This window comes from Eleutherodactylus coqui, chromosome 7, assembly GCF_035609145.1.
Source record: "Eleutherodactylus coqui strain aEleCoq1 chromosome 7, aEleCoq1.hap1, whole genome shotgun sequence".
NCBI lineage: Eukaryota > Metazoa > Chordata > Amphibia > Anura > Eleutherodactylidae > Eleutherodactylus > Eleutherodactylus coqui.
In genome coordinates this window covers 223,698,169-223,720,936 of record NC_089843.1, presented here as the reverse complement: position 1 = coordinate 223,720,936, position 22,768 = coordinate 223,698,169, and the positions used below count along the sequence as shown (strand labels likewise).

The following is a 22,768-nucleotide window of genomic DNA, read 5'->3' as shown; positions in this document are numbered from 1 at the left end:
AGTTATTAGAGCGCCCCCTTGTTACAGTCCTGGGTATAATAGATGATGGGGGAGATCTCTGTACTGACCCCTGATATATCTATACCTAGTTATTAGAGCGCCCCCTTATTACAGTCCTGGGTATAATAGATGATGGGAGAGATCTCTGTACTGACCCCTGATATATGTATACATAGTTATTAGAGCGCCCCCTTGTTACATTCCTGGGTATAATAGATGATGGGAGAGATCTCTGTACTGACCCCTGATGTATCTATACATAGTTATTAGAGCGCCCCCTTGTTACAGTCCTGGGTATAATAGATGATGGGAGAGATCTCTGTACTGACCCCTGATATATCTATACATAGTTATTAGAGCGCCCCCTTGTTACAGTCCTGGGTATAGTAAATGATGGGAGAGATCTCTGTACTGACCACTGATACATTATACATAGTTATTAGGTTGCCCATCAGCCATCTTTCTTTCTAAAGTGGGTAACCTTTCCTGAGTGTTACAATATTACACTATATCACAGATTAGTCAGATCTGGGGATTATTCTAATTGTCAGATTGGTAATTTGGCTTCTACCTCATTGGGGTTTTTGCCTTCCTCTGGCCCAACATTGGGGGGTAATAGGCTGAGCTGGATGGGTATATGTGTTTTTTCAGCAATACAAACTACAATATTTGCTACTAATTAGTTGTGAAGTGTGATGAATAACAATAGTTTATTGATTAGTACATTATAGTGCAACATTACAGCACGAATACAAAACATTTAAAATATCTGCATGAAACTCTATAAAAATAATTCTGTTTGTTTCTGCAGTGAAAAGGAGATTTACGATGATGTCGGCATCTCAGGTACGTTTTGATCTTTCTTTGGAAGCTTTGTTTTATTTCTAGACTGTGTAAAATACATAACACTTTCTGTAAAAATAAATGGGCCAATGCCCACGGACGCCCGCTGCGAATCCTGCAACAATGTCCGTCCATAGCATGCCATGTTAAAAGATTCTTTCATGCCCACAAGCGGAAAACAACTGCAAATTTCCGCTTGCGGAGAAGAATTGCAGCTTGCTCTATTTTGTGTGAAAAATGGCACGGACACCTTCCACTGCAGTCAATGGAAGCCGTCCGATCCATGGCAAGTCCAAAATGTCATGATCTAGTAGGAATAACTGAAACATGGCTTGATGATAAGTGTAATTGGGCGGTGAATTTACAGGGTTACAACCTCTTCAGAAGCGTCCATGGGGAACAGAAAGGGGGAGGAGTCTGTCTGTATGTTAAATCCTACTTAATGCCGAGGCTAGGAGAAGATATTAGTGGAACACGTGGAATCTCTGTGGGTAATAATACAGGGAGAAAAGAATAACAAAATCCTGATAGGGGTTTTCTATAGGCCACCAAAAGCAACAGAATTATTAATAAGACAAATAGAAGAGGTGTCAAACCGCAACGAAGTAATTATCATGGGGACTTTAATTATCCGGATATAAAATGGGAAAACGAAACCTGCAAATCTCACAGGGGTGATAAGTTCTTGAGAACAATTAAAGATAACTACCTTACCCAACTTGTGCGGGAGCCAACGAGAGGGAGGGCCACGATGTTCTCAAAAATAACAGTACAGACGACAAATAGGAGAAGTTTAAAAGGATCCTAATTACCTCATGTGAGCAGTTCACACCCTTTAAAAATTAAAGATCTACAAATCGAAGGAAATCAATGTGGCTCAATAAGACTGTAAGGGGGCAATAAGGAAAAAAAAAAAAGCGTTTAAATTACTAAAACAAGATGCAGCGAGGAAGCGCTAAAAACATACAGGGAAAATAACAAATTATGTAAGAAAAGATAAAAACTGCCAAGGAGGAGGCAGAGAGACTGATTGCCAAAGAGAGCAAAAATATCCCCAAACTATTTTTCAATTATATAAACGGTAAAAGGATTTGCACTGAGAGCGCTGGCCCTTTAACAAATAATGCAGGAGAAACTGTAGAAGATGATGGAGGGGGGGCAAATCTATGGGTTAGTTTTTTCTCAAGTGTATTCACGAAGGAAAAAGAAATGTCACACGAGATGCAGGGGAATAAACGAACTCCCCACTGAATATCACCTGCCCAACTCAGGAGGAAGTGCAGAGTCAGCTAAAAAAAATCATATTGACAAATTGCAGGGCCCAGAGGGAATATACCCAAAAGTTCTAAGGTAACTAAATGACGTGATAGACAGATCATTTCTTATATTTAGGGACACTATTGAGACCCAGGTTGTACCACTGGATTGGCGTATTGCCAATGTGGTTTCAATATACAAAAAGGGTCTAAAGCCCCATTTACATGGGATGAATGTCAGGCAAACGATGCCCAACACTCGTCTCCAATGATACTTGCTGTTACACAGGAGCGAGTATCGTTGGCTGGCAGCGGGGCGGCTGGATATTTATCCCCTCGCTCTCCCCTGTCCCTCTCCATTCACTTAACATAGTGGCCGTTCAGTATTGGACAGGTGCTGTTTATACTGACCGATCAGTGATCTGCTCATCGTTCATTATTTATGCTGCATAAATGATGGACGATGAGCTGATCGCTGATTACTCAGTGTAAACAGCAGCCGTTCAGTACTGAATGGCGGCTATGTTAAGTGAATGGGGAAGGGGGGGGGAGCGAGGAGGGAAATCTCCTCCAGCTGCCCTGCTGCGAACCAACGATATTCGCTCCTGTGCAGCAGCACGGGAGCAAGTATGTGCAGGGACGAGTGTTGGGCATCGTTTGCTCGACATTCATTACGTGTAAATGGGCCTTAAAATAGAGCCTGGTAACTACAGGCCGGTAAGTCTCACTTCAATATTTGGAAAAATATTCAAGGGGGTTCTGAGAGACGCCATCCTAGAATACCTCAAGGAAAACAACGGTATAACTCCTCACCAGCATGGGTTCATGAGGGGCCGATCATGTAGAACCAATTTGATCAGCTTCTACGATGAAGTAAGCTCTAGGCTGGACCTGGGAGAGTCTATTGATCTCGTATATCTGGATTTCTCGTGCAATTTCGTGCAATGCATGAAACTAGCTTAAAGCCATCCTTATCTCAATTTACTAAACTAGTGTTTACTGGCTAATAAACAACTGTTGTCACAGTACAAACTTTCTGATATTCATAACTGATGTCACAAGACCCGCTATTGAGAGTTATTTAGCTAGTATTGTTACATCACTTTGTATGGGTGTGTAGACACGTGCAAGGAAGAGTTCTGGAGGGACATTTCCCTCAGATGAGATAAAACTCCAGTGAGGTCTTCCTTCTGGATCCCAGTGAGCCCAGCTGGGTCCACTAAGGTAATCACTGGGACATAAAAGGCTGCAAGTTCAGGCAGTCAGAGCCTGGAGGAGCACATCTACCTGGTGGACTTCTGCTGTTAGCTGACCATTGCTGCACATGAGAAGTAAGTAAGTGAGAGCATAGCTGTTTAGTTAGTGCATTGACAGGCAAGTGTATATTTTGTTTGTTGCACAAAGGGTATGTGCTGTCGGCGGTGACTGCTTTCCACTGGATTATCTGTTATTGCTGAATTTCCAAGAAAATAAAGTTATTCTGACTTTACGTGGACTGAATGTGCCGTTATGTTGTCACTGACCCCCCCCCCCTCATCCTCATGCAGACATTACCACAGGTTGCCACTTTTGTGTTTTAAGGAACCAACTGTCATAAGGATTCTCGAGACAGCCATACAAACTGCATCTGCAAATGAAGAGGACTGTGACAGATGCTTGAACTTCTGTCATTGGTCAATGTCATACTCTTCTGTGGACTCGTCATGAAGAGAGCTAGTACAGAAAAGCATGACACTACCACTGACAGAATTCCAAATGTGTGTAAGGGTCATCTTCACACAACGTCTGTTGCCGCTGCAGTTTGTATGGGGGTGTTGATGATCCTTACGGCAGTTGGTTGACGCAGACCATGCTCCAATGCCAGTCTTCTAGTGCTCTAGCACAGCTGTGGACACCTGGGGCTCGGACAACCAGATCTCAGTTTGTCTTGGATACTTTGTGTTTCCCAGAACTTCTGGATTGGTTTCCTGACAGTTTGTGCACCCACTGGCTGCCTTCCAGGGTGTTCTTGAATTAAAGTCTCCTCCACATCATGTGTGCTTCTCTTACCAACCATCAGGGTGATCTCAATTTTGTCCTGCATTGTTAACGGCATCTTCTGGTACCTGAAAATACATGCCATTAGTGTTTTCCATACAACATAATTCAACATAACAACTTTATTGATACTCAACATGACATTACATGACATAACTCATAAAAAGTTGCAGATATTGAAAAAAATGACTGGAATTTTCAATTTCTGATTAAATTCTACCCCTCAGTCATGTATTCTATTACCTCCTTTCCATTGACATTTCTTGGGCTGAATCCAGGATGGCTGCCACCAAGATGGCACACAGACACCACCAAAGTGCCAACAGCTTTCCCCCCCACCACCCCACCACCCGCCCATCCAAGTATTCCGCAATGTTTCCTACTCGTATCTCTTTTTGTTCAGGAGATATTCTGGATGGCCCTGACTTTTGAATCACCGTGTACTACATGACAGTCTTGCATTATTTGCATGCATTTTATTCTTATATTTCTTCTCCTTTTTATTACAGGTTCTGGAATTATACAACAAAGAAGATAAATTTGGAGATGACTTACATTTTTAGATTTCACTATTTATTTTGTTTTAATTGTTAGACTGGCAACTTATGCCAAATTTGTTACATCATAAGAAAAAAATGGTTGCATTCTTTTTAAATGTAATCTCTGATGTACATGAATACTTTGTTGCAAGGGACAATGAAAACTAGTATTGCTGTAATTAACTCAACATGCAATGTATATCTTATAGATGCTATTAAAGCATAGCTGAGTTTTCAGAATAAGCTGCCTTCTGTGTATACATGAGGAATGACTCATATGTATCTTGTATTTAGTCCCCAGTTTTCCCCACTGCAGGGTGTATATCTTATCCCCCATCCTCTCACGACTTTTGATAGGAGCTGCTGCTGTGTTCTATAGACTGTACACAGAAAACTACAGAGATCCTGCTTTCCATGTGTCTGTTACACCCACACACACATACACACTATCTCATCATGTAGGGGTGACTAGAAAGATTTAGTGTACATTAGGGTTATGACTTTTTCTCATTTGAAAGCCTGTGGTGGCAAGCGATGACCTTTAGCATAGAACTCTCAAAAACGATTTTCATTTTGTTAGGCCGCCTGCACACGAGCGGAAATCCCGCCGCGGGATTTCCCACGGGATTTCCGCCGCTGAAAGTTTGCATAGGAGTGCATTAAAATACGCACTCCTGGGGGCGTGGCCAGCAGTGCATGGCAGAGGAGGTGTAGATCCGAAGCTGCCAGCATACACGGCAATTCAGCGGCACAAACAAGGTTAGAAACACCCGATCTACAGCTCACTCACCTCTCCTCAGCTCCGCTGACAGTCCTGACTGTGGAGAGCATCATGGTTCGTGGCAGGGTTAAGAAAAGTCCTCTAAAAGTGACAAAGTTCTTCCCCGCCGGCAGGGCTCTGCAAGATGGCGCTGCCCAGCAGCAGGGAAGCACGGCACTCTCTCACAGTGTTATCTCAGACAGCCGCTCACCGGCAGTGAGTGACACGCTGCTATCTGAAGCTGATAAGGCAGGGAATGATAAAGCAAGCAGCCCTTCATCTGTAGCTGTAATAATAAACCCAGCAGCAGAAGTAGAAGAAGGAGAGAGCTCAGTAACAGCAACAGTCACTGCATTAACCCCTTCATTGCCTACTGCTCCAGGTACTTGGGGGAAGCAGAATGTTACACACTCCAAAAGCACTCCAGCACAGAATATGGAGTCACAAAGTACAGATATGCCCATAACTGAAGCAACAATGCGTCTGCTACTCACAGACCTCAAACTCTCCATTCAAAAAGATATACAACAAGCAATGTCTTCTATACAAGCCGACATTACATCACTCGGTGACCGAACATGTCATATTGAAAATAAAGTGGCTGAATTGACGTCAGCCCACAATGAGTTAGTTGACGCTAATAACAACATGGAGGAAGAAGTGGAAGCTCTAAAACTAAAACTAGCAGACATTGAAGACAGGTCTAGACGGAACAATATTAGATTTAGAGGGATACCTGAATCGGTCAAAACAGAGGATCTTGGGGAATTCCTCACCGATTTTTTCACTGTCCTCCTCCCCAACGCCACTCACTATGATCTAGCAATCGATCGAGCACACCGGCTCCCTAAGCCTAAAGCTTTACCCGCATCTGTACCAAGAGACGTCATCGCACGTATACACTTTTTCCAAATTAAAGAAAAATTGATGGAAACCGCTAGAACCCCACCTACTCTTCCAGACCGCTTTAAAAATGTTACACTGTTTGCAGACCTGTCAGCGGCGACACTTTTACGAAGAAGAGCATATGCTACGAGCACAAAAATACTTCGCGAACACGGCATCATATACAAATGGGGCTTCCCGGTGAAACTGATTATCACTAGAAATGGCACTAAATTCTATGCACAATCTCCGGAAGAAGCCTTACAGTTTTGCAAGGACTGGGATATTCTCCCACAGGGCCACCCTGGACCACTTGGATCTAATGGAAAAAGGAATTCCCCATCCCTACGGGAGGAATGGTCCACAGTTCCATATAGCAAGAAACGCACTGAAGAACATTCTGTGGCCAATTAACACGACCTCCTACGGAACAATCATTACAGGACTGGGGACTCTCCTTACTCGGGTTGTTTCTCTTCTAAAACTGCCGTATCTGGCACGTAAACTACTGGTAACCGGTAAATCCAGTCCCCCGCGAGAACTATGGTAATATGTGTACCATTTATCTCAATGTTTCTTTTGTTGGCCTTACAGGCCCATATTTCTAGCCATTGTGTTTGGTATTTTGAGTTTACTTTGTTTCCCTTTGCTAAAAGGTCTGGGATGTGCTTATACGTGATGGGGCTGTGGTCGTATTGTGATCGGGGGTGGAGCTGGGGGGCCCCACATAATAGAGATAATTCTCTTGGGCCCCACAGATCCCTCCCTGAATTCAGTGCACCTAACTTCTTGTATTATGGTACTTAAAATATTATCGATCAATGCCAAGGGTCTAAACTCACCCTTTAAAAGATCAATGGTGTGGAAGGAGGCTCATACAACTAATACAGACATACTATGCATTCAGGAAACGCATTTAAACAAAGAAGACATATTTAGGCTGACACACAAGCGATTCCCCCATATTTTCTCTTCTCCTGCAACACATAAAAAATGTGGTGTGTCCATAGCCATCAAGGATACAGTTGCACTTACGGTCCATAAAGAGATCATAGATGACAATGGACGCTACGTCATACTGATATGCTCTGTTAATAGCCTTAAGTATACTCTAGCCTCAATATATGCCCCTAATTCTAAGCAACATACATTTATTAAAAACATCTTAAAAACTATAGATCAGGTTAAAGAGGGCCCATTAGTGCTACTGGGCGACTTCAATAAAACTCTATGGCCCTCAGTGGACACTTCATCCACTACTCAGAATACAAACCAACCAACCTCTATTGTTCCCCTACTAAACAACAAACATCTTTTTGATATTTGGCGCCTACAACATCCGACTGAGCGCGACTATACCTATTTTTCACACCCTCACAAAGTATATAGCAGAATTGATTTTATTCTGATAGATCAAAACCTTATAAAAAACGTTACATCTACGACAATAGGTGCCATAACATGGTCAGACCACGCGCCAGTAGCAATGTCTCTTCAAGAACAATTTAATCAACCACCTATTGTGACTTGGCGCCTTAACAATTACATACTACAACACCCAAAATATGCACCCCAGTCGCTGCAGGCCCTCCTAGATTACTTCGATCTCAATGACAATGGCGAGATCTCTGACCCAACATTATGGTGCGCACATAAGGCTACTATTAGAGGTCATTTTCTTAAACAAGCTGCTTATGATAAAAAACGCAGGAACGCCTTGCTACTGTCTTTACAAACGCAATTAGGTACATTACATAGATTAAATAAAACATCCTACTCCATAGATAGAGCTAGAGAGATATCAGCTTTACACCAGCAGCTCCAGGAGCTTCGTATCTATGAACACGATCTAGCTCTAAGGAAATTAAAATTAACATACTACTGGCAAGGCAATAAGACTGGGTCTACATTAGCGAAACAAGCAAAAATCCGTACAGCTAAAGCGCGCATACCCTTCCTTTATGACACTCAGGGCGTTAAGATATATGACCCTCAAGGCATTGTTGATGTACTGGCAGGCTACTACAAGACTCTATATAACTTAAAGGAAGATTGTTCAATCACCCAACCCATAAATACTGAAATATCCTCGTTTCTGGAAAACGTACAATTGCCCACACTATCTCCCGCGGAGTTGAATGCCGTTTCTCAGCCATTTAACTCAGCTGAGGTCCTCAAAGCAATAAAAGCACTGAAATCTAACAAATCCCCTGGACCTGACGGTCTCACTAGTGAGTATTATAAGACCTATAGGTACATTTTGGCCCCTTATCTCACCAGAGTATTTAATGATATAGCTATGAAAGGGCAACCCCCTCCAGAAATGTTGAGAGCTCTCATTATTACTCTACCCAAACCTGGCAAAACTCCTGATACCCCTACAAATTTTAGGCCAATCTCCCTCCTAAACACGGATATAAAGCTATATGCAAAAATACTGGCAAACAGATTAATGATGATCATGCCAAATCTAATCGACAAGGACCAAGTCGGTTTCATTAAAGGTCGTCAAACTAGTGATGGCACACGCCGTTTCATTAATATCATTTCTGTAGCTTGTGCCCGTGGAACCCCTTCTCTGCTCCTTACTCTGGATGCAGAGAAGGCGTTTGATCGCGTACACTGGGGGTATCTTAAAAAAGTGCTTCTGAAATTTGGCTTTGGCAGTCATCTGACTTCCTCTATAATGGCCTTGTACTCTTCCCCTTCTGCTCAAGTATATACCTCTGGTTCTATTTCTAAACCATTTGATATTTCAAACGGAACTAGACAGGGTTGCCCACTATCGCCAGCAATATTCGCTCTGGTGATGGAGCCCCTCGCCCATATGATTCGCTCATCTCCAGACATTTCCGGCATCGTAATAGGTAGCACTGAACACCGCATAGGCCTATTTGCAGATGATGTTATTCTTAGTCTATCATCCCCAGAATCCTCCCTCAGTACTTTATCAGAAATTATAGAAAAATTTAGTCGAGTCAGTTACTACAAAATCAATGCTTCCAAATCTCTAATTCTCAATATGGGAATTTCTAAAAACACCCAAGCAAAACTACAATCACTATACCCCTATCAGTGGGTAGATGGACAAATCCCCTATTTAGGTATTACCCTAACATTCCCTACTAGCCAATTAGGGCATATTAATTTAAACATTTTACTGTCTAGTTTAGAAAAAGACATCCAAAACTATATTAAATTACGAATCTCCTGGATAGGCCGCATTGCCCTTGTTAAAATGTTGTTACTTCCAAAAATTTTATATTTATTCCGTAACCTCCCTGTGGTTATACCCAATAGCACTTTAAATAGAATACAAAGTTTGTTGATGCACTATATTTGGGGCAATAAGAGAGCGCGTGTACCGGCCAAAGTATTATACCTCCACCCATCCCAAGGAGGGCTAGGGTGCCCTTGTATAAAGGATTATTACTATGCATCATTACTTGATCAACTTAAAAGCTGGTGGATAAACGATAGTTCTAAACACTGGATTCAAATTGAGTCTGATATTACTGGATACTCTAAACTATCAAATCTCCTATGGGTCTCCAGACTAACTAAGAGTTTCCCTACATCCTTTTCCCCTACTATCACTGCTACCCTTTGCATGTGGAAAAGAATGACTATAGTAACTAATTTCCTTCCCTGCCGAATCTTTAAAATGCCTTTGGAAGTGATCCAATCACTAATACCAGATATAAACCTTGACATGTGGCTGGATCTGGGCATCGGAAATATAGAGGATTTATTTGAAGGACCTGTTATGAAATCTTTTGCTCAGCTACATGCAACATACCTATTACCACATAAAGAGTTCTATAAATACCTTCAAATACGACACTATCTCTCATCACTAAAACCCCCGCCTACAGCCTTACTTACAAAGTTTGAGTCATTCCTATACAAGAGTGGGGAGCAAGCTGGAGGCATATCTAAAGCCTATGCGTCCCTATCATCTGGCTTACACCTAAAGAATTTTCTTTTTCAAATCAACTGGGAAAGAGATTTTCAGAAATCCTTCAACTCTGATCAATGGTCACTAGCATTCCAACTCAGTTTGAAGACCTCTCACTGTGCAAATCACCTAGAAACCAATAGGAAGCTTTTATACAGATGGTACCTGACTCCTTATCGTCTAGCAAAGATTTCACCACAGCATTCACACCTATGTTGGAGATGCCACAAACAAACAGGCACACTGATACATGTCTGGTGGTTGTGTGATTTGCTCAAGCCTCTATGGGAGCGAATACATCTGTCACTTTGCTCCATTCTACAGATTGACTTTCATTGGAGTGCAAGTGTGGCTCTTCTATCACTAGGCATAGAACAGTGCAATCCCCCTGACCTTGTGATCTTATCCCATGTACTGACGGCAACTAGATCAGCTATTGCTAGAAGATGGAAAAGCTCTGATATTCCCTCCTTATCCGAAATTTTCTTAATGGTCCAACACAACTGCGTAATGGAACACTTAATTGCCACTAAACTAGACCAGGTGGGAAAATTCAAAAACAACTGGGCAAAGTGGCTTCAATTCTCAGGTTATTCCTGTTAAGTCTTTTTCCCCGCACTATGATCATTGGGTTTAGGAAGGAAGAAGATGAGTGGTGTGTTGTGGCATTTGGCATGTATCTTACATAATCGACCACACTCAGCAGTATGGCCTGTCTTGGTGGTGCTTAACCCAGACCAACAGTTCCTAACTTTAAAATGTTGTTCCTAATAGTAATTGTTGTTACTGTTTTCCACAGGAGTTGTACTCTTGCATGGTGATTTCTCATCAGCTTTATGTCCACAACTGATGGGAAATAGCCATTATGGCTACCCTATAAGTGGTTATGCATATATAAGATCTGAAAGAACATAGTTATAATGGAAATATTCATCCAATATCTATCAATACTGTGGACAGATATGCACATCTGTATGTATCGGAATCTCTATGCTTGTCTATAATGTACTTTATTTCCACTGTGAAAATTAATAAAATATTTGTTTAAAAAAAAAAAAAAATACGCACTCCTATGCAGACGGCCGCGGTTTGGCCGAGCCGAAATCTCGCGCGGCAAACAAACCGCGGCATGTCTTAATTTTCTGCGGGGCACGCACTCACCTGGCCGCCGGCTCCGGTCTGCGCATGCGCCGGCTGCGCGGCAGCCGGCACATGAAAGAGCCGGGGCCGCCAGGCGCGGGTGAGTACGCGCTCGTCCCTGCAGGCGCTCGGGTCAGTACGCGTGGCGAGAATTCTCGCTGCCGGATCCGACCCGCTCGTCTGCAGGCGGCCTTAAATTGTAAAAAAAAACCTCCTGCACCTAACGAGATGTTTTAGCCTGAAGCATGAAATCTGAAAATAAACTACACGCCGTTAGACATGAGGATTGTGAATTGGCGATGCTAACAATATATTTAAACCAATTTTAAACAATAAACCGATTTTAGAGCATCCCCCATCCAGCACTTATCCATCCTCTGGGACTCATTATTTACACTTTGCACATCACTGGAGATGAGCGAGCATGCTCGTTCGAGCATTAGCATACTCGAAAGTACTCGTTACTCAAGCGAGCACCATGCGGTGTTTGAAAAAATTTCACCCTCCACTCCCCACATGATTAGCGGCTTTTTTAGCCAATGAACATGCAGGGAAGGCTTTGGCACCTCCTGCTGTGACGTGCCAACCCTGTGCACATCTATAGCAGTGACTGGCTGGCCAGATCAGGTGACCTCGGATCATAAAAACTCAGATCACCTGATGCTCGCCTCACAAGGAGGCTGGATTAGCTGAGGGACAGACCTGCTGTGAATGAGGGGGAGCGTTAGTGTAGGTTAGAAGGAGCGGTTAGGTAGGGATTCATCTTCAAAGAATCCAACAGTCCTTTTTAGGACTACAACTCCACTTTTGTGCATCATCACTTTGGCTGCCTGGGACCAGTAGTGCGCACAAAGCATTCACAAGCATCCCGGCTGTATACTGCATACTGTTACCAGTTCTATACAGTATACTGCTACTGGTGTACACAGACTAGATAGGAACTAACAAAACTCCTCTCATTTTCCATTTCTTAATTTGTTTTTGCTGAAAGCATTTTTATAACAGGCCCAATTGTGTGTCCTCTCAATCTGCACTATATAGCAAGACTGTACATATTTTACACTGTCTATTTTTGGCTTAAAGCATACGCAAAATACCTCACAGTTTGCGTAGCATTTGGACACAATGCATTATACAAGAGGATCAACACTAGGGGTAAAGGGTCAAGGAGGAGGACGTGGACGAGGGTGTCCGAATCAGGGTGTGGGCAGAGGCCAAGGTCCTGGGCGGGGTGAAACAGTGCCTGCTGCTGAGGGAGAAGTAGAACGCCGCGTATCTACGGTCCATAGCTTCATCTCACATTTTGCAGGTCTGCATGGTAGACCATTATTAAAACCACAACAGTGCGATCAGGTGATGACGTGGATAGCAGATAACACGTCCAGTAATTCATCCACCACCCAGTCTTCCACGCAGACCACTCACGCTAGCCAAGGGACCAGACCTGTGAATCCTCACGCTGATCTACCTTCCTCCCAGCCTGGTCACTCCAGGAAAAGTAGAGATTCAGAACAGGCATACTCCCAGGAACTGTTCTCGGATCCCTGCCCTGAGTTACAAACAACAGTTGATCAGCCACCTGAGGAGTTTGTCGTGACCGATGCCCAAAATTTGGACCTTTCACAGTCTCAGGGTGATGAGGGTGGGGACTTCTAAGTAGTATCTCAAGAGGTACTTGTGGATGATGATGATGAGACACAGTTGTCTGTCAGTGAGGTTGTTGTTAGGGCAGTAAGTCCGAGGGAGGAGCGCACAGAGGATCCGGAGGAAGAGCTGGTGGATGATGAGGCGACTGACCCCACCTGGGTTGGTAAGCCTACTGAAGACAGCGCTTCAGAGGGTGAGGAAAGTGCAGCACCTGAAGAGGTTGGAATAGGCAGTGGGGTGGCCAGAGGGAGAAGCAGGGCCAGAGCAAGTAATCCCCCAACTGTTCCCCACAGCACCTCTTCTAGCCCTCTGCACGGCAGCTTGCCGCGGTGTTCGAATGTCTGGAGGTTTTTTTAATGAGAGCACTGATGACCGACGAACAGTGGCATGCAACCTGTGCCACACCAAGATCAGCAGGGGAACGACCACTACTAGCCTGACCACCACCAGCATATGCAGGCATATGATAGCTAAGCACCCGACAAGGTGGAACGAAGGCCATTCACTGCCTGTGGGTCACACCACTGCCTCTTCCCCTGTGTCACATGCTGGCACTGAGATGCAATCCCCCTCCCAGGATGCAGGCACGAGCGTCTCCCGCCCTGCACCCACCCCTTCACCTGCACAGTCCTCCACTGCCTCCACCAATGTGTCCCAGTGCAGCGTTCAGCTGTGCATAACACAAACATTAGAGCACAAGCGCAAATATGCAGTCACCCACCCGCATGCACAATCGCTAACCTGCTAAGCCTGGAGATGCTGCCATATAGGCTGGTAGAAACTGAGGCTTTCCGCAACCTCATGGCAGCAGCGTCCCTTGCTACTCGGTCCCCAGTAGTCACTATTTTTCCCACTGTGCAGTCCCCGCCCTACACCAGCACATGTCACGGAATATCAACCGGGCCCTCACCAACGCGGGTACTGGGAAGGTCCATTTAATCACCGACATGTGGACAAGTGCTGGTGGGCAGGAACACTACATCTCCCTGACGGCATATTGGGTTAACCTGGTGGAGGCTGGGACCGAGTTTGACCCTCGGTCCGCTCACGTGCTACCCACACAGAGGATTGCGGGTTCTACCTCGGTCATGGTTTCTCCAGCTTATTATGCCACCTCCTCCACCTCTCAATTACCATCTGTGAGCACGTTGCCTTCAGTCAGTAGCTCAAGGTGCTGCAGCACTGCCATTGGGAAGCGTCAACAGGCCGTGCTGAAACTCCTGAACTTAGGTGACAAAAGGCACACCGCCCAAGAGCTGTTACAGGGTTTGACAGCAGACAGATCTGTGGCTTTCGCCCCTAAACCTCCAACCACGCATGGTTATGTGTGACAATGGGTGTAACCTAGTGGTGGCTCTGCAGCCTGGCAGACTAACACACGTGCCATGCCTGGCCCACGTGTTCAATCTGGTGGTTCAGTTGCCTCCAGGCTCTGTCAAAACAATTTTTTCTGAGGGCTGCCTCGAGGTTCTCGCCCACAATTTCTGAAGAGGTTCACCACTAGAGTTCAGCAAACGTGCTAGTTCCAGCTTCATACGCCCATAGAGTCCACAAATGTATCCCAGTGCAGTGTCCAGCTATCTGACACTGAGACAGAAGAATTGTCCTGGTTTGGCCACTCTAATTTCTTCATAGCACATGCTGTCTTTCCCTGGGGCACTGGTTACAAAGTCCCTTGGGGAGAGGCAGGGGCTGGGACAGGCGGTAGCTTGCCTGTCGGTGGACCACCACCTGGATCCCATTAAGCAAGTACGAGCTCTATGTTAAATAAATGTTTCAGGGGTTCACCTATACTCTGGGTACACAAATGTTTCAGGGGTTCGCCTATACTCCTGGTAAACAAATACCCTGCACTCCAAAAATCTTTCAGGTTCTCATCTGCAATCTTGGGGGAAAAAAATGTTTTTAAAATGGGTTGTTTTCTTCATTAAAAATGTAGCAGTCCTGGCCTCTGAGTCCCCCCTATGCTGGCGTTTGTGGCTAATGAAATGCTGTGACGGAGGTGGCATGGGATGGCACTTACAATCATACATTAACCCCTTAGTGATGGCTCAATAGTGTTTTTACGTCCTGCCATTGCAGGACGTGTATGGAGGGAGAGAGTGCCCCTATCTCCCTCCATACAACACGGGCATCAGCTGTTTATTACAGCTGACACCCACGGGCAATAGCTGCAATCAGCTGCGCGGCTGATTGCAGCTATTAACCCTTTAAATGCCGCTGTCAATTCTGACAGGGGCATTTAAATCCCCCGAACAATGTTTGGGGGTCCTGTACGGCCCCCTCGCGGTGAGATCGGGGAAGCTGTGCAGCTGTCATGGCAGCCAGGGGCCTTCTGAAAGGCCCCAGGGATGCCTTAGGAGACTGCCTATCAAGCCATCCCTGTGGGATGGCTTGATAGACTGCCTGTTAAAAAAGCAGTATGACGTAATGCTATAGCGTACTGCAGGAGCGATCAAAGCATCGCTTGCTGTGGTCCCCCCTGGGGACTGAAAGAAAGTGTAAAAAAAAAAGCAATAAAGTTTTATTACTTTTTTTTTTTTTAATAATTAGTAAAAGTTAAAACAAAAAACGTTTTGCTATATTTGCAATAAACGAATCTAAATATTAAAGCAAAAATACATATTTGGTATCGCCGCGTCCGTAAAATTCCATTCTAGCAAAGTAATGCCTTATTTACCCCGCACGGTGAACGTCATCCAAAAAAAAAAAAAATGCCAGAAATGCGTTTTTTTGGTCACCCTGTCTCCAAGATAAAATGTAATAAAAAGCGATCAAAAAGTCTTTTGTATACAAAAATGGTACCAACAGAAACGTCAGGACGTACCGCACTAAATGAGCCCTCACACAACTATGTCACCAAAAAATTAAGAAGTTATTGTGCGCAAAAAATAGAGACAGGAAATGATTTTAAAAAAATTAAATATCTTTAAAAAAATGCAAGTAGTACAGCAAAAAAAAAAACTGTACAAGTTTGGTATCCTAGCAATCATATTGACCCATAGAATAAAGTTATTGGGTCATTTTTGTTGCAGTTTGTGCACCCTAGAAACAGAACGCACAGAAAGATGGTGGAATGCCATTTTTTTTTCAATTTCTCTCCACTTAGAATTTTTTTTAAAGTTTTTCAGTACGTTATAAGGTACATTAAATAGTACCATTCAAAAATACAACTCGTCCCGCAAAAAAACAAGCCCTCATACAGCGACATTGATGGATAAATAAAGGAGTTACGATTTTTTAAAAGGGGGGAGAAAAAAACGAAAATGGAAAAAAGCAAAAAAGCTCCGTCACTAAGGGGTTAATTTGTCTGCGATTTGTCAGCTATGAAGCACAGTTTTAAAAGGGTCACACGGCGTACGGAAACGTATCCCCGCGCGGTGTCCATCTTTGGCCACTAATTTCTTTACAGTTCATGCCGTCTTTCCCTGGGGCACTGGTTAACAAAGGGAGAGGCAGGGGCTGGGACAGGCGGTAGCTTGCCTGTCGGTGGACCGCCACCTGAATCCCATTAAGCAAGTGCGAGCTGTCGCTCAAAAAATCTTTCAGGTTTTTACCTATACTCTTGGTAAACAAATCTTTCAGGGGTTCGCCTGCACTCTGGGTAAAAAAATGTTTTGTTTTAGAATGGGTTGTTGAATTGCGAAGATGTGTAGAAGTGCTGGCATCTGAGTCCTCTTTATGGCCACGTTCGTGGCTCATGAGATTTTGTGACGGAGGTGGCACGGGATTATAATTATGACCATACGTTAATTTATCAGTAATCCTCATCAGCATTGTGGGCTAACGCCCACAATTTCAAAGGGTGTCGCTGCCTGGCCCTGCCAACCCTCTGCAGTGTGTGTCTCCTGTTCCTTCTCATCCAATACGCACTTATAAATAGACATGAGGGTGGTGTGGCTATCAAGCGACCGTGTGGCATGAGGACAGCTGAATGCTGCGCTGGGAAAAATGTCAGTACGCTGTGGATGAAGGCTCGTGCCTCCGTCCTGGGGGGGATTGGACAGCCATGCCAGCATGTAACACAGGAGAAGAGGCAGTGGTGTCACCCGCAGGTGGTGATTGTCCTTGGTTCCACCTAGTGTGGTGCTTAGCTAAGATGTGCCAGCGTGTGTGCCTTGCTGATTATGGTCTGGCCCAACTAAATTGTTAGGGGGGTGACTGCCAGGCTCTTGCCCACAATTTGGCTTAATAGTGCGACCTGGGAGCCTCAGATGCAGCCATGCATGCTGCCCCTGCCCTTCCCTGTCCGTTTCTGTGATGTTTCCATGACTTTCTGATGTTTTCAGGCAATTCACACAACTTCCCCCATGCGGAGCATGGGTCACCTTAAAAAATGCTCGAGTCGCCCATTGACTTCAATGGGGTTTGTTACTCAAAACGAGCTCTCGAGCATTACGAAAACCTCGGCTTGAGTAACGAGCACCCGAGCATTTTGGTGCTCGCTCATCTCTACGCATGACCTAGTAACCTTGCTGACAGAAATTCTTGTATTCAAGCTGGCATTAACCCTTTCCTAGTGGATAGGCTTCTTTTCTTTATTATGTTTTACAACTTATAAACTCCTATTCTTTGTTGTTATTTGCCGTATATGGCAAAAAGGAAATATTGGCTGCGGGAGTTTTTACATGACCAAAAGAAAATAACACCGTAAAACTAACATAGAAGCGAAAGTTCATGAAAGGCAACATCAGGAAAATTAATATTTTGAAAACAGTTAAAAAGTCCTAACCCTGGGTCCATGCGGGAGGTATCTCAGCACTGTCTCCAGCATTCTCCTCTGTGTGGATCTGTCCTCTGCTCTCTGCATACAGTTCAATGCGCAGGATGACTCATTACCCCGCTGAGAAGGTATAAGGTGAATGCAAATACCCGTGCTCATGTGATAAGAGTACTAATGAAAAAGTAGTACTTGCAGCTCTCTGCGCCAACAGCGTGCTTCAGCGCCCCCCATCATTGTGATGGACCAAGATAGAGCAGACCGCTCTCAGAACTCTCAGCGCTGCAAAGAGCCATCCAGCGCTGTAATTGAGCGCACGTCTGCGGGCCCCATTGATTTCAGTGGGAGCATTATATCGCGATTAACATGGCCTTCGAAACGCCACATTAGTCGCGGTAAAAAGCTCCGGTGTGAGAGAGGCCTTAGATGCACCAACGGCTGATCGACCAAGGGAATATAAAGGATAAAAGGGTTTATTTCTCAAACAAGGATAAAAGTCCAACAGAATGCAACATTTTTTCGTTGTTCGCTTGATCGGCGGTCTTTTAGCGGTCTGTGCCAGTGGATGAGGGTTCCCTCGCACAGGTGCTAATTGCAGTGTAACGCTCCCAGACAGCGGCTCGATCGCAGCGTTTTTCAGTGCTGCAATTTTTGAACGGAGTCTGTTCTATTTTTGAGTGCTTACCGCAACGCATGTGTGAGGAGACCTGACTCAACAATCGCGCTGAAACTACTGGCTGAACAATAATGTTCATGATTGAATCATCGGCCGTGTTTACACTGAATGATCATCGGCCAGATTTGCACGCTCCAACGATTCTTTTGAATGGTAATCTTTCTGTATTAAACCTTTCTCACGGCTATAACTACGGGATCAGATTATTAAACGTGACCAAGGTCCCAGCACACAGGCTTCCCCTCAGACAAGTACTGGCTGGTTTATCCACACTGACATATGTGGCGCTCCAGACTGCGGAGGGGTTGGTGGTGGTTGAAGTCTCGTTGTTTGGTGTCTACTCTTTGGTGCTATGCGTCAGTCGGGCATTATTGTGTCAAGGTTTGTGACTCCAGCCTGTATACAGGTCAAGACGTGTTCCATGCAAAATAATAATAAAAATGGAAAAAATGAAAGAAAAAATAGGGAATGGTCCTTCTCCCTAGTTTGCGGGGTGGTATACTTCAGTGCAGATGGTAGGGTGGTGAAAAGGCACTCCAGGAGTCCAGATTAACGTTAGAACACGTAAACAATATATTTTTATAGAGCAGTTTTCAAGAAATCACATTCATATAGTTGGCATTGCTTTTTTTTGAGATAGGTATAACAGAATGTGTGCACATTCATGAGGTAAGTACAGGAACACACATCTGTACATGTTACTTTACCCTTCTACTTTGCTCTCTGGCTTTGTCTATAAAGATCCCCTTTTCTTTCCTTGAATCTATTCTCCTCTAATGGCTGTCAGTTTTTCTTTTCTCTATCTTTCTTCCTACATACAATATCTCTCCTGCTTTCTCTCTCTTTTCTCAATACAATCCTTCTGTTGTACTCACACTTCTTCCTTCTCACTGCACTGTCTCTCTCACCTGCTCTGGTCTTGTGTCCTCTTTTTGCTGACTCGACTCAACTCCCTTCAACTTCAACTCCAGTCCCTTCTCTTTCTGCCTGATTTCTCTCAACCAACCCATGCAGAGAACTCAACCTCCAATCACAGGCCAGCTATCTCCCCACTACGCTGACAGCCAATCAGGTATAAAAGTGGTCGTCAGGCAGATTAGGTTGTTTGCCAAGCTGGATTAAACAACCTTAACGTAATATACACCTCTTTAAATAAGAGCGCCTACATTGATTATGTAGTGTCCAAATCTGGGACACTACACAAATGTGGTATGTAAACCAGCAAGCCTGTGTGCTGGGACCTTGGTCACGCTTTATAATCTGATCCCGTAGTTATAGCCGTAAGAAGCATTTTACATGGAAAGATTATCATCATTCCAAAAATGTGTTGGAGCGTGTACATCTATTGTCTTTCCTCTTCCCTAGTATATTGCTGTACCGTCCGAGAAGTGGGCCCACAGCCGAAGAAATACTGGGGTAGATTGAGGCCTTGTCACAGGGCTCTACCATCTCCTCCCCTGGGGGTAGCACGGGACCCAGCCAAGTTATTGCTGGGGGAGTTTCACAGGGTAACCCAGTATGCGGTTTACCTGAAGAGCTTTTGTCACTCGTGACTAGAGATGAGCGAACGCGTTCGTCCGAGCTTGATATTCGTGCGAATATTAGGGTGTTCGGGATGTTCGTTATTCGTAACGAACACCATGCGGTGTTCTGGTTACTTTCACTTCCTTCCCTGAGACGTTAGCGCGCTTTTCTGGCCAATTGAAAGACAGGGAAGGCATTACAACTTCCCCCTGTGACGTTCAAGCCCTATACCACCCCCTGCTGTGAGTGGCTGGCGAGATCAGGTGTCACCCAAACATAAAAGTCGGCCCCTCCCGCGGTTCGCCTCAGATGCCGTGTGAGTTAGATGAGGGACAGTGCTGTTTGTACCGGAGCTGCTGTAGGGAAAGAATTGGTAGTTAGTGTAGGCTTCAAGACCCCCCAAAGGTCCTTATTAGGGCCACTGATAGCTGTGTGTTGGCTGCTGTTAGCAGTGGCAAATTTTTTTTTCTCAAAATCGCCTCTGCAGAGCGTTGCACCCGGCATTAGGGACAGAAGTGGTGCATAGGCAGGGAGAGTGTTAGGAGTGAGTGTAGCCTTCAAGAACCTCAACGGTCCTTTCTAGGGCCATATTTATCCGTGTGCAGTACTGTCCAGGCTGCTGTTAGCTGTGCTGCATATTTTTTTACTTCTCAAAATCGCCTCTGCAGAGCATTGCACCCTCCATTGATACTGCAGAGAAAGAATTGTGTAGGCAGGGCCACAACACAGTTATTATTCATAGAATATACGCAGTGCTGCCTTTTGGTGCAAAAAAACGGAAAATATTTCTATTTGTCCTGCCTCTGTCCGTCCTAAGGGCGGTGGACACGTGTCGGCTGCGTGTGCAACCTGTAAAAATCAGACGCACCCAGCTACGGTTTACTGCTGGCTTCGCCATTTGCTTTCCTTAATTGGGAAAAAAAATACCTGCTCTGCCACAGTTAATAACTCTGCTACCCTCACGTTCTGTGACACATTAGCAGGAAAACAGCACAGATATTAAACTTAGATTATACATTCACTAGAGGCAGTGGGGCCTTTCGTTTTCAAAAAAGGGAAAAAATTATATTTGGCCTGCAGTCTTGCGCCAATTTATTAGCTGCCTGTGAAATCAAATCACTGGTAATACAGCATGCTGAGGGGTAGGGGTAGGCCTAGAGGACGTGGACGCGGCCGAGGACGCGGAGGGCCAAGTCAGGGTGTGGGCACAGGCCGAGCTCCTGATCCAGGTGTGTCGCAGCCGACTGCTGCGCGATTAGGAGAGAGGCACGTTTCTGGCGTCCCCAAATTCATCGCCCAATTAATGGGTCCACGCGGGAGACGGTTATTAGAAAATGAGCAGTGTGAGCAGGTCCTGTCCTGGATGGCAGAAAGTGCTTCGAGCAACCTATCGTCTACCCGCAGTTCTGCGTCGTCCACTGCTGCCAATCCGAATCCTCTGTCTGCTGCTCCTCCTTCCTCCCAGCCTCCTCACTCCACTACAATGACACCTGCTCAGGAGCGGGAACACTCCCAGGAACTGTTCTCGGGCCCCTGCTTAGATTGGGCAGCAGCAGTTCCTCTCCCACCAGAGGAGTTTATCGTCACTGATGCCCAACCATTCGAAAGTTCCCGGGGTCCGGGGGAAGAGGCTGGGGACTTCCGCCAACTGTCTCAAGAGCTTTCAGTGGGTGAGGAGGACGATGACGATCAGACACAGTTGTCTTGCAGTGAGGTAGTAGTAAGGGCAGTAAGTCCGAGGGAGCAGCGCACAGAGGATTCGGAGGAAGAGCAGCAGGACGATGAGGTGACTGACCCCACCTGGTGTGCAACGCTTACTCAGGAGGACAGGTCTTCAGAGGGGGAGTCAAGGGCATCAGCAGGGCAGGTTGCAAGAGGCAGTGCGGTGGCCAGGGGTAGAGGCAGGGCCAGACCGAATAATCCACCAACTGTTTCCCAAAGCGCCCCCTCGCGCCATGCCACCCTGCAGAGGCCAAGGTGCTCTAAGGTCTGGCAGTTTTTCACAGAGACGCCTGACGACCGACGAACAGTGGTGTGCAACCTTTGTCGCGCAAAGCTCAGCCGGGGAGCCAACACCACCAGCCTCACCACCACCACCATGCGCAGACATATGATGGCCAAGCACCCCGCAAGGTGGGACGAAGGCCGTTCAGCGCCTCCGGTTTGCACCCCTGTCTCTCCCCCTGTGCCCCAACCTGCCACTGAGATGCAACCCCCCTCTCAGGACACAGGCACTACCGTCTCCTGGCCTGCACCCACACCCTCACCTCCGCTGTCCTCGGCCCCATCCAGCAGTGTAGTTCAGCGCACCGTCCAGCCGTCGCTTGCGCAACTGTTGGAGCGCAAGCGCAAGTACGCCGCCACGCACCCGCACGCTCAAACGTTAACCGTCCGCATAGCAAAATTCATCAGCCTTGAGATGCTGCCGTATAGGGTTGTGGAAACGGAGTCCTTCAAAAGTATCATGGAGGCGGCGGCCCCGCGCTACTCAGTTCCCAGTCGCCACTACTTTTCCCGATGTGCCGTCCCAGCCCTGCACGACCACGTCTCCCGCAACATTGTACGCGCCCTCACCAACGCGGTTACTGCCACGGTCCACTTAACTACGGACACGTGGACAAGCACAGGCGGGCAGGGCCACTACATCTCCCTGACGGCACATTGGGTGAATTTAGTGGAGGCTGGGACAGAGTCAGAGCCCGGGACCGCTCATGTCCTACCCACCCCCAGAATTGCGGGCCCCAGCTCGGTGCTGGTATCTGCGGAGGTGTATGCTTCCTCCA

General features: G+C 45.7%; 1 protein-coding gene across 1 annotated transcript in view; it reads left to right on the top strand.

The window, feature by feature from the left end:
• Positions 1-5,212, top strand: part of LOC136573216 (FYN-binding protein 1-like) — a 139,156-nt gene extending 133,944 nt beyond the window's left edge. Inside the window, exons 15-16 of the mRNA XM_066574498.1 lie at positions 812-846; positions 4,646-5,212. Coding sequence (XP_066430595.1) covers positions 812-846; positions 4,646-4,674 — 64 coding nt within the window. The 3' untranslated portion in view covers positions 4,675-5,212. The remainder of the gene's footprint in view (positions 1-811; positions 847-4,645) is intronic.
• Positions 5,213-22,768: the final 17,556 nt, after the last annotated feature.